Below are 16222 nucleotides of genomic sequence, written 5' to 3'. Positions count from 1 at the left end.
TGTGCAGGGCCACCCAAGACGGACAGGTCATAGCTGAGAGCTCTGACAAAAGGGGATCCACTGGAGAAGGAAATGGCAAACCACTCCAGTACCTTTGCCATGAAAACCCAATGGACAGGTTCAAAAGGCAAAACGATATGACGCCGGAAGATGAGCTCCTCAGATCGGAAGCTGTCCAATATGCCACAGAGGATGAGCAGACGGCTAGTACGAGTAGCGCCAGAATGAAAGAAGCGACTGGGCCAAAGCCAAAAGGACGCTCAGTAACTGGTGGCGAAAAGACAGTCCAATGCTGTAAAGACTTTTATTCCATAGGAACCTGTAACGTCAGATCCATGAATCAAGGAAAGCTGGATTTGATTAAGCAAGAGATGACAAGACTGAACACCAACGTTTTAGGAATCAGTGAACTAAAATGGACAGGAATGGGTGAATTTAATTCAGATGACCATCAGGTATACTACTGTGGACAAGAATCTCGCAGAAGAAATGGAGTAGCCTTCATAATCAATAAGAGAGTAGGAAAAGCAGTCTTGGGATACAATCCCCAAAATGACAGAATGATCTCAGTTCGAATCCAAGGCAAACCATTCAACATCACAGTAATCCAGATCTATGCCCCAACCACTGCTGCTGAAGAGGATGAAGTTGACCAGTTCTATGAAGCCTTCAACAACATCTAGAAGCAACACCAAAAAATGATGTGCTTATCATCATGGGGGATTGGAATGCTAAAGTAGGAAGCCAAAAGATTACTGGGATAACAGGCCTTGAAGTACAAAATGGAGCAGGGCACAGGCTGGTAGAATTTTTGTCAAGAGAATACAATGGTCCTAGCAAACACTCTTTTCCAACAACTCAAGAGATGACTCTACACATAGACAACACCAGATGGTCAACACAGAAATCAGATTGTCTATGTGCTCTGCAGCCAAAGATGGAGAAGTTCTATACAGTCAGTAAAAACAAGACCAGGAGCTGATTGTTGTTCAGATCATCAGCTTCTTGTTGCAAAATTTAGGCTCAAATTGAAGAAAGTCGGGAAAAGCACTAGGCCACTCAAGTATGAACTAAATCATAACCCTAACGAATATACAGTAGAGGTGACAAATAGATTTAAAGAATTAGATCTGATAGACATAGTGCCTGAGGAACTACGGACGGAGGTTCGCAACATTGTACAAGAGGTAGCAACTAAAACCATCCCAGAGAAAAAGAAATGCAATAAAGCAAAATGGCTGTCTGAGGAAGCTTTACAAATAGCTGAGGAGAGAACGGAAGTGAAAGACAAGGGAAAAAGAACTATACAAGAGTGAGCTTAACATCCCTGAGCAACAATAAAGCTAGTGGAGGTGACAGCATTCCAGTTGAACTATTCAAAATCTTAAAAGATGATGCAGTAAAAGTGCTAAACTCAATATGCCAGCAAATTTGGAAAACTCAGCAGTGGCCACAGGATTGGAAAAGGTCAGTTTACATTCCAATCCCAAAGAAGGGCAATACCAAAGAATGTTCAAACTACTGCACCATTGGACTCCTTTCTCATGCTTGCAAAGTTATGCTCAAAATCCTACAATCTAGGATCCAGAAATATGTGGACTGAGAACTTCCAGAAGTACAGGCAGGATTTCAAAGAGGCAGAGGAACTAGAGATCAAATTGCCAACATACGCTGGATCATGGAGAAAGCTAGGGAGTTCCAGAAAAACATCTACTTCTGCTTCATTGACTATGCTAAAGTTTGACTATGATTGTGTGGAGCACAACAAATTGTGGCAAGTTCTTAAAGAGATGGGAATACCAGAGTATCTTATCTGTCTCTTGAGAGACCTATATGCTGGTCAAGAAGCAACAGTGAGAACCGGGCATGGAAACACTGATTGGTTCAAAATTGAGAAAGAAGTTCGGCAAGGCTGTCTATTGTCGCCTTGCCTATTTAACTTGTATGTGGAACACATCATGAGAAAGGCAGGGTTAGATGAGTCACAAATTGGGATTAAGATTGCAGGGAGATATATCAACAACCTCAGATATGCAGATGATACCACTCTAATGGAAGAAAGCAAAGAGGAACTAAAGAGCCTTTTGATGTGGGTGAAGGAGGAGAGTGCAAAAGCTGGCTTGAAGCTCAACATCAAGAAAACTAAGATCATGGCATCCGGCCCTCTCAATTCCTGGCAAATAGATGGGGAAGAAATGGAGATAGTGACAGATTTTATTTTCCTCGGCTCCAAGATCACTGCAGATGGGGACTGCAGCAAAGAAATTAAAAGATGCTTGCTCATGGGGAGGAAAGCTATGGCAAATCTAGACAGCATCCTAAAAACCAGAGACATCACCCTGCCAAGTGAAGTGCGTCTAGTCAAGGCTATGGTCTTCCCAGTTGCAATGTATGGCTGTGAAAGTTGGACCATAAGGAAGTCCCAGTGTCAAAGAATTGAGGCTTTTGAACTCTGGTGCTGGAGAAGACTCTTGCGAGTCCCTTGGACTGCAAGGCGAACAAACCGGTCAGTCCAAGAGGAGATCAGCCCAGACTGCTCCTTAGAAGGCCAGATCCTGAAGATGAAACTCAAATACTTTGGCCACCTCATGAGAAGGAAGGACTCCCTGGAGAAAAGCCTAATGCTGGGAGCAATTGAGGGCGAAAGAAGAAGGGGACAACAGAGAATGAGGTAGCTGGATGGAATCACTGAAGCAGTCGGCGCAAAGTTAAATGGACTTCGAAGAATGTTAGAGGACAGGAAGGCCTGGAGGATCATTGTCCATGGGGTCGCGATGGGTCGGACATGACTTTGCACCTAACAACAACAACATAGTCCTTTTGTCTTGCATGCTAAGGGTTGAGATGTCCAGACCCATAATTTGAAGTTTATTTGACGTTTTGCTCAGCCAGTTGAAAGAATAAGGGTCACTCAAAAGGTTAATTAACAAACTACCTGTTTGAGCATGGAAATTAATTTTTAACCGGTATTTACAGGACTGAAACCCAGCCCGGGTTTCTAGACTCTGTTGGCCAAGTTCTGCGACGTGTATGATTTGCCACACAGTTTGGGACTCCTAGTAGATTTCTGAAAAAGAAAGATTGGAATTGCTACCAAGATGGTGGTGGAGTGAGAGCAACTCATTAACACTCTTCCGATAAGCCTCCAAAAAGCCTCTAAAAAACCTTTTTGAAGCTGTTTTGAAAGCAGCAAAATATCTTTTTGACCTTGACCGTTGCCTCATTGTGAATTTGCTAATTGCAGTTATCTCCAGCTGCTGGTTATATTGCTGAATAGCTACAGTCTTATTGCTCTGCGGTTTGCGACACAGTCGACTTTCTCTGCTTGTTGAAACAACAGGATGCTGTTTTATTTGAGCCTTACTTGGGTCATTTGTTGAGGAGTCATTGCTCTGTTCTTTCCGTTCCTGCTGCTGGTGGGCTGCAATTGTATGCTTAAAACCGCAGACTACAGACAAAACAGGCTTCATCCACTGAGGGACTACTGTGATTAGCTTGTTGCCAACTCTCCCTGATCCTGGCCTTCTCGTTTCCCCTGCCGCTGCTGTTGCTGCTACCAACTTTGAGCTAAGTGAGTTGGAGCTGTGATCCAGAGGCGTGTTACTTGGTTGCTTGGTTGTTTTGCCACTTTGCTGTTCTATTGGTATGTAAAAGTGCACTGACTAGACCTCTCCACTGATTTGCATGGGGAATACTTGCTGAATCAGTGAAGCTGCACGTTCACACAGGAGCCCCTGGGCCAAAAGCAGACTGCCGGATAATGACTGCTGTCTTCTCTCCCTCTGAATCTAAGAGGCTTGACATCTGAATCTATAATGTGAAGGCGCTACAGGGATGTCTGCTGAAGCACCATAACTCTGTGTAAAGTCAAGCCCTTACTATATCTCCCATTTAGATAAAAGCAATTCTTTGATTGTTAATTTGAATACCAAATGTGTGTAGACTTAACTTTTTAAGACCTAGGATTCGCAGTTCATACAATAACAGACGGGCCAATATAGAGGAGCCCCATTACATGTAATCATTAAACACAAAGGAAGTATGAGCTTTTAATCTGCCTAAAGTATTTGAAATGTATGTTGCTACTGTTTAACAGCCAACAGACTACACAGAATGTCGCAAGTAATCAGCAAATGAATCTATGCAGGCTGAACAAATTGTTTTGTGAGGGAACCTCCTAACAGGAATGTGCCAATTTCCAACACAATAACAAACAAGTCCTGGTAACCTTGTTTAGGTAAACTTTGTCAGTGTATAATGTAACACTCAGTGGATGAATGAACGCAAACGTTCTGCATTCTCTCCATCTCCAGTTACATTATATACTGATGAAGTTTACTGAAACTAGGGTAATTCACTGGGACTTGTTTAGTTTATTTATTTTATTTGCTAGTTACATTTACAGACTGCTGCTCCTGCTCTAGTCAACTTGCGGCGGCTAACAAATATAAAAATACAATATTTAAAAATCTCAGTCATGAAATCCAATAACCAAAACAAGAAAACACCACCCCCCAGGCCTAACCCTCCCCCCCAACTGCCATTTTTTCAGGTAAGATGTTAAATATTAGAGCATTTGAAGGAGGGGCTAAAGATCTTCCTGGTGAAAAAGCTTCATCTTGCAGGCTCTGCAGAATCATGTTAGTTCCATCAAGGCCCTTAGCTCCTCTGGGAGCTCATTCCACCAGGCAGAGGCCAGGGCCAAAAAAGCCATGGCTCTGGTCGAGGCCAGGGATCACCAACCTAGAGTTGGAAGGTACTCCTGGGTCGTATAGTCCAACCCCCTGCACTATGTAGGACACTCACAACCCTATAATTCATCCACTGTCACCTGCCACAGTCTCTCTGTCAGATGACTATCCAGCCTCTGTTTACAAATTTCCAAAGATGGAGATCTCACCACCTCCCACACCACCTGTGCTCCATCCACAATGCTTGAGCCAAACCATCACTGCTTCTAAACATCTGGCAAATGTTTCTGGGGGGAAGCTGGGGTGGCCACTCATCAGGAGATAAAACTGGGTGTCATCAGCAAACTGATGGCAACCCAGCCCAAAACTCCAGACCAGTTGAACCAGAGGGCAGATCTAGATGTTGAACAATGTGGGGAAGAGTATCGCACCTTGTGGAATCCAGCAAGGAAGTTGATAGCACCACCACCACCGTTCCTCCCACAACAGCTACCTTCTGTTTCTAGTTCTGTCCCTTGAATACCAGCCCCCACAAGATGGTGAGCTAACAACTTTTGATGAACAATGTCCAACACTGCGGACAGATTTCACAACAAGAGAAGCGCTGACACGACCCTCTCCAGCTGCTGTCAGGTATTTCTATCAGGGCAACTAGCATAATCTCCACACCATAGCCAGGATGGAAGCCAGACTGGAATGGGTCACGGGCTTTATCATTCTGCTGGAAACTGGCACACGGCTGTTAGGAGATTCTCTCATTAAATGGTTTATTGAGCCTGCACAGATCCATTTGGCGTGTACTTGCTATTTTTTAACAGACATGTTTTGAGGAAATGTATTCTAAATAGACTATTTAGTGGAAAGTGACAGCAATAAGCCACTTACCACGGGTTGTTTGGTTATGTCCACCAAGTCTTTAATATTGTAATACTGGTGTTTTTCAAAAGCTGAAAAAAGCATGTCCAGCACTTGCTGCTTTTCAGCCCGAGCACGTTTTCCATCTTCTTTCTTCTTCTTTTCATACTCAATCTATGAAAGTAAAGACTACAAGTTAACAACAGAATCAAAGCAGATCTCAACCACAGAGTTAATATACTATTTGGTCTGTAATGTTTAGAAGATGTAAAAAAACAGAACGTGAACATAGATTTATCTATGTTCTATGAAATGTTGGGTTTTTTTTCTATGAACAGTAATTGTAGTATGTAATAATTATTTTCCATTTTTTCTTTATATTTCTAAATAAATTATACATACATACATACATACATATAAAAGAATGCAAGTTAAACTGGGCTTCAAATGCATAAGAGAAGAGAAATCACATTAATAGTTTTATTATGGTGCGAACAGAAAACTTTAAGAAGGCAAATCCTCTGACGGAGAGGCTGATTCTGTGAAAGCTTAAAGGGGTGGCAGGTTACACTGTTAGCGATATGGTTGTGCGTGTCCTGCATGGTGCAGGGGGTTGGACTGCATGACCCAGGAGGTGCCTTCCAACACTATGATCTTATGATTCTAGGTCAGTTCTTCTAAAAAGGACAAAACATTTATCTTTGTTCTACGAAATTTTGGGTTTTTTTCCTATGAACAGTAATTGTAGTATGTAATAATTTTCCATTTTTCTTTATATTTCTAAATAAATTATACATACATACATACATGTATATATACATACATATAAAAGAATACAAGTTAAACTGGGCTTCAAATGTGTAAGAGAAGAGAAATCACATTAATAGTTTTATTATGGCAAATCAAACCATTTCTATCTATTTCTAAGTCAGTCTGACATATTGTACTAGGTACTTCAGGGCATTCAAACAGTGCCTCAAAGACAGCAGGCAGCTCCCAGTAATTTCTGCACTGCGATAAGCTGCCTGTGGTGTCAGTATGCTTTCTCTTCTACAGGTCTGTTCTACAAATTTGTCTGTTCTACAAATTATAAATTATTTGGATGAGGGATTAGAGGGGATACTTATTAAATTTGCAGATGATATAAAACTGGGAGGGGTAGCAAACACAACAGGATGATCTTCATAGACTGGAGAACTGGTCTAAACTGAATAAAATGAAATTCAATAGGGACAAATGCAAAGTTCTGCATTTAGATAGGAAAAACCAACTACACCAATATAGGAAGGGGGAGACTTGTCTTGGCAGGAGCATGTGCGAAAAGGATCTAGGAGTCTTAGTAGACCATACACTGAACATGAGTCAACAGTGTAACTCGGTGGCTAAAAACGCAAATAGGATTTTGGGCTGTATCAAACAGAATATCGTGTCCAGATCACGGGAGGTGATGGTACCGCTTTGCTCTGGTTCGGCCTCACTTGGAGTACTGTGTTCAGTTTTGGGCACCCTAATTGAAGAGGGATATAGACAAACTGGAGAGTGTGCAGAGGAGGGCAACAAAGATGGTGAGGGGTTTGGAGACCAAGATGTATGAAGAAAAGTTGGGGGAGCTTGGTCTGTTTAGCCTGGAGAGGAGACGACTGAGAGGGGATAGAATCATAGAATCATAGAGTTGGAAGGGGCCATACAGGCCATCTAGTCCAAACTCCTGCTCAACACAGGATCAGCCCAAAGCATCCTAAAGCATCCAAGAAAAGTGTGTATCCAACCTTTGTTTGAAGACTGCCAGTGAGGGGGAGCTCACCACCTCCTTAGGCAGCCTATTCCACTGCTGAACTGACTGTGAAATTTTTTTCCTGATATCTAGCCTATATCGTTGTACTTGTAGTTTAAACCCATTACTGTGCGTCCTTTCCTCTGCAGCCAAAGGGAACAGCATCCTGCCCTCCTCCAAATGACAACCTTTCAAATACTTAAAGACGGCTATCATGTCCCCTCTCAACATCCTTTTCTCCAGGCTGAACATTCCCAAGTCCCTCAACTTATCTTCATAGGGCTTGGTCCCTTGGCCCCAGATCATCCTCGTCGCTGTCCTCTGTACCCTTTCAATTTTATCTACGTCCTTCTTGAAGTGAGGCCTCCAGAACTGCACACAGTACTCCAGGTGTGGTCTGACCAGTGCCGTATACAATGGCACTATGACATCTTGTGTTTTTGATGTGATGCCCCTGTTGATACAGCCCAAAATGGCATTTGACATTTTGATAGCCATCTTCAAGTATTTAAAAGGCTGCCATATAGAGGATGGAGCAGAGTTGTTCTCTCTTGCCCCGGAGGATCGGACTAGAACTAATGGGATGAAGTTAATTCAAAAGAAATTCCATCTAAACATCCGGAAGAAGTTCCTGACAGAGTGGTTTCTCAGTGGAACAGCCTTCCTCGGGAGGTGGTAAAAGTTCTCCATCTTTAGAAATTTTTAAACAGAGGCTGGATAGCCATCTGACAGAGAGGCTGATTCTGTGAAAGCTTACACTGTTAGCGATATGGTTGTGCATGTCCTGCATGGTGCAGGGGGTTAGACTAAATGACCCAGGAGGTGCCTTCCAACACTATGATCTTATGATTCTAGGTCAGTTCTTCTAAAAAGGACAAAAATTATCACCTGGATGCCACATGCATGATGAGACTATAGCTTTTGTAAGTTCTTTATATTAAGAATAACCAACTTCTCTTAAAAGATGGTATTAGATGACCTGGGAGGTACACTTTCAAGTTATTCCTGAGATTTCTAACTGATTAACTGAATCTAAATGCTGCAGGGACTTATTCACACATGAAGCTCAATGCCACCCATCTCTGGTCACCCTTCTCACCTCACCCAGGACAGGGAAGCATCCTGCAACTACTAGGGTTGAGCACTGGGGTGAAGGTGGAGGGCCCAATTATAGATGCCATCCGGGGCTTGCACTGGCCTCAACCACATGCCCAGAGGAAGTGCACCACTTTGCAGGCCCTTTGGGAACTTAGGGCCAGGATCTCTGCTGGCAGCTCATTTCACCAGGAGAGCCGCATTTCTTCAGGGCCAGGAACTACTAGCAAAGGGCTCTTTAGGGGACAGACCTGAAGGACATCCTCCATTTCAATGGACGGTCTTTGAAATCCAGATACACCCCAGCACTTCAACATTTGAGTTACTCCGAAGGGGAAGATCTAACACTCCCTCTGAAACAAATGGATCTTCATGTGTTTAAGTTTTCCTGCATTACAGTTTCTCCCTCCCCCTCCTCTCTCATTGCAGAAGTAGCACTAATCACTTACAACAGCAAACGAAAACAACAAAACAGAATCATAGAATCACAAAGTTAGAGGCAGGATCAGCCTCCAGCATCCAGGATAGGTATCTGTCTAGCCACTGCTTGAAGACCACCAGTGAGGGGGAGCTCCCCACCTCTTTGGCAGCCCATTTCACGGCCGAACTAGACGCATAGAATGGGAAGGGGCCATATAGGCATTCTAGTCCCAACCCCTGCTCAATGCAGGACCAGCCTCAAGCATCCAGGATAAGAATCCATCCAGCTGCTGCTTGAAGACTGCCAGTGAGGGGGAGCTCCCCAACTCCTTAGGCAGTCGATTCCACTGCTGAACTAGAGTCATATAATCCTAGAGTGGGAAGGGGCCATCCAGGCCATCTAGTCCCGTCCCCCCGTCCAGTGCAGGATCAGCCTCAAGCGTCCAGGATAAGGATCTGTCCAGCCACTGCTTGAAGACTGCCAGTGAGGAGGAGTTCCCCAACTCTTTAGGCAGTCGATTCCACTGCTGAACTATTTTGACTGGTCCAGAGTTATGGGCTGGGTTGTCACGAATATGCAGATGACACCCAGTTCTATCCCATTATGGACGGCCACCTGGAAACATCCGTTAGGTGTCTGGAAGTCATAGCTGGATGGTTAGAGCAGAGTCACCTGAAACTCAGCCCCTCGGAAATAAAGGTCCTGTGACTGGGCAGGAAGGGTCCAGATTAGGAAGCCCAGTTGCCCACCCTGCCTGGGGAACAACCTTAACATCTCACCCAGGGCCAGGAATTTGGGCGTGGTTCTGGATGCCTCCCTATTGATGGAGGCCCAAGTCACTACAGCAGCCCACTTCGCATTTTTCCACCACGAGGCTTGGTCCCTAGTGCCTTTGGATCTGTCCTCGGATCACCTGGCCACAGTGATCCATGCAACGGTCACCTCAAGGATTGATTTCTGCAGCTTGATCTACGTGGGCCTTCGTTTGTCCTTGACCTGAAAATTGTACTTGGTACAGAAACATCTTGAAGAGGCCATATCCAGCCGGTGCTGAGGCAGCTGCATTGGTTACCGGTTGCAGCCCAGATCAAGTTCAAGGTTTTGGTACTGACCTTTAAGGCCATTTGCAGTCTGAGACACACATACCTGTGGGACTGCCTAACTCATTAAGCCCCCCACAAGCCCATTGCTTGGCGGGCACAAACTTGTTGGTGATCCCTGCCCTTGGGAAGTACACCTGGCCTCATCTCAGGCCAGGGCCTTCTCGGTCCTGGCCCCGACCTGATGGAATGAACTCCCGGGAGAACTTGTCAAGGCTTTCTCAATTCCACAGGGCCTGAAAGACAGAGCTCTTCTGCCAGGTCTTTGGTTGAGGCCAGGGTGATTAAGATCTGGGGCCCCCACCAAAGGGGCTACAACAACTGCTCAACCCCCTTCCCTGAGGCAAGATGCTCTTGGCAGTCCACTGGGGGGGGGGGGGAGGGAAGGAGTTTTTTTGCCACCGAGACAGAAAACTGTTTTATTTTTTTATGGGAGTTTTATTGTGGGAATATATTACTGTGTTACCCGCCACAAGCAGTCTTGACCAGGAGTGGAGGACTATAAAACGAACAACAAATATAATTTAACTTAATTAAAAAAATCAGAGTCCAGTGGCACCTTTAAGACCAAAAAAAATTTATTCAAGGCATGAGCGTTCGAGTGCAAGCATTCTTCGTCAGACTATGAACTACCATCATGACAGTGCGAATAAACAAGCAAAAGTTAATCCTGTAACAGTAGTAAACTGCGCCACAACATCCAAATAGAGCCATATGATTACAAATATGTCTGTATTTAGATGTTGTGACACAGGTTACTAGTCTGACGAAGGGTGCTTGCACTCGAAAGCTCACGCCTTGAATAAATCTTGGTTGATCTTACAGGTGCCCCTGCTGGACTCTGGTTTTGCTTTGTTGTGCTGCTTCAGACCAGACACGGCCGCCCACTTGAATCTAACTCAACTCAAACTAACTTCTATACCTATTGCAATGGAGTGAGGTGGAAGTGCTGGTTTTCATGTTTTAGTTTGCTATAACCAGTCAGAAATTTTGCTCCAAGGTTTCAGAAAAGGAGTAGGAAAAATAAGGTAAAGGTAAAGGTATCCCCTGTGCAAGCACCGAGTCATGTCTGACCCTTGGGGTGACGCCCTCCAGAATTTTCATGGCAGACTCAATACGGGGTGGTTTGCCAGTGCCTTCCCCAGTCATTACCGTTTACCCCCCAGCAGCAAGCTGGGTACTCATTTTACCAACCTCGGAAGGATGGAAGGCTGAGTCAACCTTGAGCCGGCTGCTGGGATCGAACTCCCAGCCTCATGGGCAGACAGCTTCAGACAGGATTTCTGCCGCTTACCACTCTGCGCCACAAGAGGAAAAATAGAAATTACAAAAAAGCAACTCACATTATACTGATGGTTCGCTACCGGTTTGTAATTGGTGGTTACAGCTTTATCGAGCTGCTTGGTCCAGCTTACAGGTTTGGAAGATTCTTCTATTTGCAACCTGAAGTAGGAAAGACAAAAAAGATAAAGGGTGTCAGTGTTTGCTCAGGAAACCCAAAGCGCCTTGTGCCTCCTTCCCGTTGCCTTCTTCAGGAAGGTGGCAGAGCTGGAGTGAATGCAGGCAAGAACATTGCCAGTTCCCAGGGACAAATGCGGTCATGATTCTTTGGCTTAAGAGGAAAAGGAAGTAAGGGGAGACCCAAAACAGATTTCATAGAATCCTAGAATCCTAGAGTTGGGAGGGGCCATACAGGCCATCTAGTCCAACCTCCTGCTCAACGCAGAATCAGCCCTAAGCGAAGAAGAAGAAGACGAAGACAACGACGGTTCTTATATGCCGCTTTTCCCTACCCGAAGGAGGCTCAAAGCGGCTTACAGTCACCTTCCCATTCCTCTCCCCACAACAGACACTCTGTGAGGTGGGTGAGGCTAAGAGAGCCCTGATATCACTGCTCAGTCAGAACAGTTTTATCAGTGCCATGGCAAGCCCAAGGTCACCCAGATGGCTGCATGTGGGGGAGTGCAGAATTGAACCTGGCATGCCAGATTAGAAGTCCGCACTCCTAACCACTACACCAAACTGGACCCTAAAGCATCCAAGAAAAGTGTGTATCCAACCTTTGCTTGAAGGCTGCCAGTGAGGGGGAGCTCACCACCTCCTTGGGCAGCCTATTCCACTGCTGAACTACTCTGACTGTGAAAAATTTGTTCCTGATATCTAGCCTATATCGTTGTACTTGAAGTTTAAACCCATTACTGCGTGTCCTTTCCTCTGCAGCCAATGGGAACAGCATCCTGACCTCCTCCAAATTACAACCTTTCAAATACTTAAAGAGGGCTATCATGTCCCCTCTCAACCTCCTTTTCTCCAGGCTGAACATTCCCAAGTCCCTCAACCTATCTTCATAGGGCTTGGTCCCTTGGCCCCAGATCATCTTCGTCGCTTTACTAAAATCCAAGTAAACGACATTAACCGAATTTCCACGATCCAGCAAACCTGTCACTTGTTCAAAAAAGGAAACCAGGTTGGTCTGGCAGGACCTGTTGGAGACAAATCCATGCTGACTTCCTTGGATCACCAAATTGTCCTCCAGATGTTTGCAGATTGCTCCCTTTAATATCTGCTCCATTATCTTACCCACAACAGAGGTCAGACTCACTGGTCTGTAGTATCCCGGGTCATCCTTCCTCCCTTTTTTGAAGATCGGAATAACGTTTGCTCTCTTCCAGTCCTCCGGGACATCTCCAGTCCTTAAAGAGGTCCCAAAGATGATGGACAAAGATGATTTGCAAAATTAGGAATGGAAACGAGGAAAAGGAGTATGTGTGTGCACCCAAAATCTTCTTCCTCCTCTGCATCTAAATTGGGACCCCCACCTGGCTCTTAGTTACAAAAGAAAACCCTGAAGCCTCTGCTGGGGTGACCCTAAAAAGGCTAAACCCAGATTAAGATGCAACATATTAATAGGCTCCACTTCTCTCATGTTTCTAGACATCAATATTCCAATATTTCATCTGAGCACCAGTGGAATCAAAAAACTAAGAAGGCAATTTCCTTCTCCTGTGTCAACTGATGGTTTAGAGCAGGAGGTCACTTCAAAATCTGTAAATGAAATGGAGGGAAAGGAAATGGAGAACCCCAACACTGCCACTTGATGTCCCCCTCCAGGCGAGCATGCTGTGCACATTCCAGATGAGAGGGGTGAGTCAGCTGAAGCTAGAACAGAATCCAATTGAGTGTTGGACACATAAAGAAGCACAATTGTGTGAGAAGAGATTGGTCCCTCCAGTAGTCTGTCCAGAGGAAGGGGCCCTTCCTCATCACAGACACATCCCACCTCCCAAGCCCTTATCCTTTTATTTAGTCTGTGTTAAGATGATCAAACCAATGCTGTGAATCCCTCCCTCCTAATGTTTCCACACAAACATCAAGAGTGGTGGAAGAAGCAGCTTCTTTCAGGAAATGTCCTTTCTGAAATGGGGTTTCCATACAGTCTCCCATGAAAGCTGTTATTGGCCTATTATGCACGGCTGCTGAAACGGCGGCATGGAGAACGCAGAGGAGGAAGAAGTGAAGCTAACCGTTTACGCATGGGACGGAACGCAATGGCGGCAAAACCCAGAGTATCCGATTATGCATGCGGCTACTCCGGAGCCGCTTCTGGTTGCGCCCTGGTCCCAGGAAGCTCCACTTTCTTCCGCATCTCGCTAACACAGCTTTTTCGGCGGCATACGTTGACTCTGCGCCTGCTTGCAGCGTGCATAATTGTAATTTTAGCCGCCGCCATTCCACCCCGAATGCGGACCTTCCACTCCATGCATAATGGGCCATTGGGCTGAGACCCAATTCAGTTCCACTAGGTATGAGCCTCCTCTAGAACCAGGACTCCTTCTCTGTCTCTCTGCAGAATCAGGGCTGTTTCAAGAATGAATGTGGAATCATTGTCCTGCTGGCCGCCACCACTGCAAACAAACAACGTGCCGTGACAGGCCAGAGAAGAGCGGGCTCTCTCATGCCAACTGGCAGCTGGCATGACACCAGCACTGCTGTCTCCTTGTGAGTCAGACGTGGTTATGTAGACCATCCAGGAAGAGCTTGGCACGTCTGTGATGGATCGGCAAGAAAATGCGTGCACAAGTCTTTAAGCACGTACATCCTTACACTCCCACGAGAAAGAGCATAATGCTGAAACTGCTCCTTCTGTGAACAACTAAAGCCCCTCCTTGCCAGAAGGCCTCTCTCCGCAGGAAGAGATAAATGGTGCTCTTCTCTCATTCCGCCAATGCCCAGCTTTGGGAAGACAACAAAACGCCTCTCAGACAGGAGAAGGAGGAGTTGGTTTTTATCCTCAGCTTTTCTCTAACCGAAGCAGCTTATGGGCGCCTCCACTTCCCGTCCCAGTGACCAGCACCTTGTGAGGCAGGCAAGACTGAGGTTTGAAAGAGAGAAAGCAGTGACTAGGCTTCCAGTGGAGGAGGAGGTAGAGGAGGAATGAGGACTCACACCTGGCTCTCCAGGTGACAGCCTGCCACTCTTAACCCATCCTACGCACCGCCTTGGGGTTCGGTGATCGCCGAGGCGGCTGAACTGAGCCGAAGCGCACATCCCTACTGATTGGCAGATCCAAAAATTGAGGGTATCTATAAGGTCCTGTGAACCTGGAAGAATCCTCAAGTTTGTAAAAAGACATAAGAAGTTATCAGAAAGCTCTACAGGGCATTAAATCCCCCACACACACACACACACACAAAATAAGCTTCTTTGTTTTTATCCAAAGAGAAACTGCAGCCAAGATGTGGTGGGGTAAGGAGGAGAGCTTGGTTTTTATTTTTATCTGCCTATTTTATTTGAAGAGAAATCACAGCCAAGAAATTGTGGGGTGAGGAGATGTGAGGGCCAGAATTTATTTTAGTTTGCATATTGTATTACATATTGCAGCTAATTGGTGTGTCAAGGAGATTGGAGGATTTATTACTATTATTATTATTATTTCAATTTTTATTTCCCACCACTCCCGAGATCTGTTTGTGGCAGGTCACAATGGTCCACAATTAAAAACCCCAATAAAATCCCACTAAAATTAAAAAGGGACATAAAAATTACCATACATAGATCAAGAAACATGGCAGTAAAATCTACTAACCCCCCCCATAAACTTCATGCAATAGGGAAGTGGTAAGAGGAGAGCCATAACCCCCGCTGTAGGTAACCCTGGCGTACCCTTGCTCGACACCAGAGGAACCCTGATCAGATCTTCTACTCAGACCCCAGCCTCAACAATAGACCTGGCGGAAGATCTCCATTTTGCAGGCCCTGCAGAATGCAGAAAGCCCCCACAGGCCCCACAGCTCCTCCAGGAGCTCATTCCACCAGGTAAGGGCCAGGACCGAAAAGGCCCTGGCCATAATTGAGGCCAGGCGACCTTCCCTGGGGCCAGGAACAACCAACAAATTAGTACCTACAGAGCGCAAAGCTGTGAGCCACCTGTATTTACTGCTTTGTGATTACTGTACGCCACATGGATAGATGTAGACCACCAAGCTGGCAAACCTCAAGATGGGCACAGGTGAATCGAAGGAAGACAGAATGAAGGACCACTTACTCAAAGGTGGCACCAGTTCTAGCCCACATTCCAAGGTCAGGAAGTTTAATGAATGCTGGGCCAAAATGGCCACTCTGCCAACTGAAATTCCTCTACAGAGTATTAAAGAGGTGGCTTTCTAATGGGATGCACTCAGATTTGATACAAGGGCATCTTGTGTTCCAGCTGCAGGCACAGTCAGACAGCCTGTGAAATCCAGAGGCTAAAATCCAGAGGAAGAGACAGGCTGTTAGTGCCCAAGTGGCAGAGAAGGAGACATCTGAAGGGAGCACTCCACACAGAAGGAGAGGAACCAATGAATGCAAAGCCCTCTCTGTGTCTGAAGTTTATTTATTTACTAGAGGCAAAACCCATTGAACCCAGCACCAAAGGGTGCTAGGATGCAGACCTGCACTATGGCCTTCCTGGGGCCTGGCTGTGTGGCAAAAGCTCCTGCCCACCCCTGGACTCTTGAGGTCCCACCTCCAAACCTCAAGAGACATTCCTGATCCAGGGGTCACCAATCTCCAGGTGCGGCCTGGAAATCTCCTGGAACTGGAGGTCATCTGCAGGCTATAGAGGTCAGCTCCCCAGGGAAAAACGGCTGTTTTGGAATTGTCTGCAATGACAATTCCTCACCAAGCTCCTTCTGCAACAGCTTCTTCTGTCTGTGCTCTAGCTACATTTTTAAGGCAGTGGCAATGTGTACAGCTAGGTGTAGTGGTTAAGAGCAGCGGCCTCTAATGTGACAAGCTGGATTTG

The 16222-nt window shown here is 45.6% G+C and overlaps 1 protein-coding gene across 1 annotated transcript in view; it reads right to left on the bottom strand.

Annotated features, from left to right (window-relative positions):
* Window positions 1–16222, bottom strand: part of GTF2F2 (general transcription factor IIF subunit 2) — a 128767-nt gene that overhangs the window by 13976 nt on the left and 98569 nt on the right. Inside the window, exons 7-8 of the mRNA XM_077344027.1 lie at window positions 11280–11379; window positions 5577–5720 (exon numbers count right to left, since the gene is read on the bottom strand). Coding sequence (XP_077200142.1) covers window positions 5577–5720; window positions 11280–11379 — 244 coding nt within the window. The remainder of the gene's footprint in view (window positions 1–5576; window positions 5721–11279; window positions 11380–16222) is intronic.

Source organism: Paroedura picta, chromosome 6 (genome assembly GCF_049243985.1).
Source record: "Paroedura picta isolate Pp20150507F chromosome 6, Ppicta_v3.0, whole genome shotgun sequence".
NCBI classification, from domain to species: domain Eukaryota; kingdom Metazoa; phylum Chordata; class Lepidosauria; order Squamata; family Gekkonidae; genus Paroedura; species Paroedura picta.
This window is presented reverse-complemented; position numbering and strand designations above follow the sequence as displayed.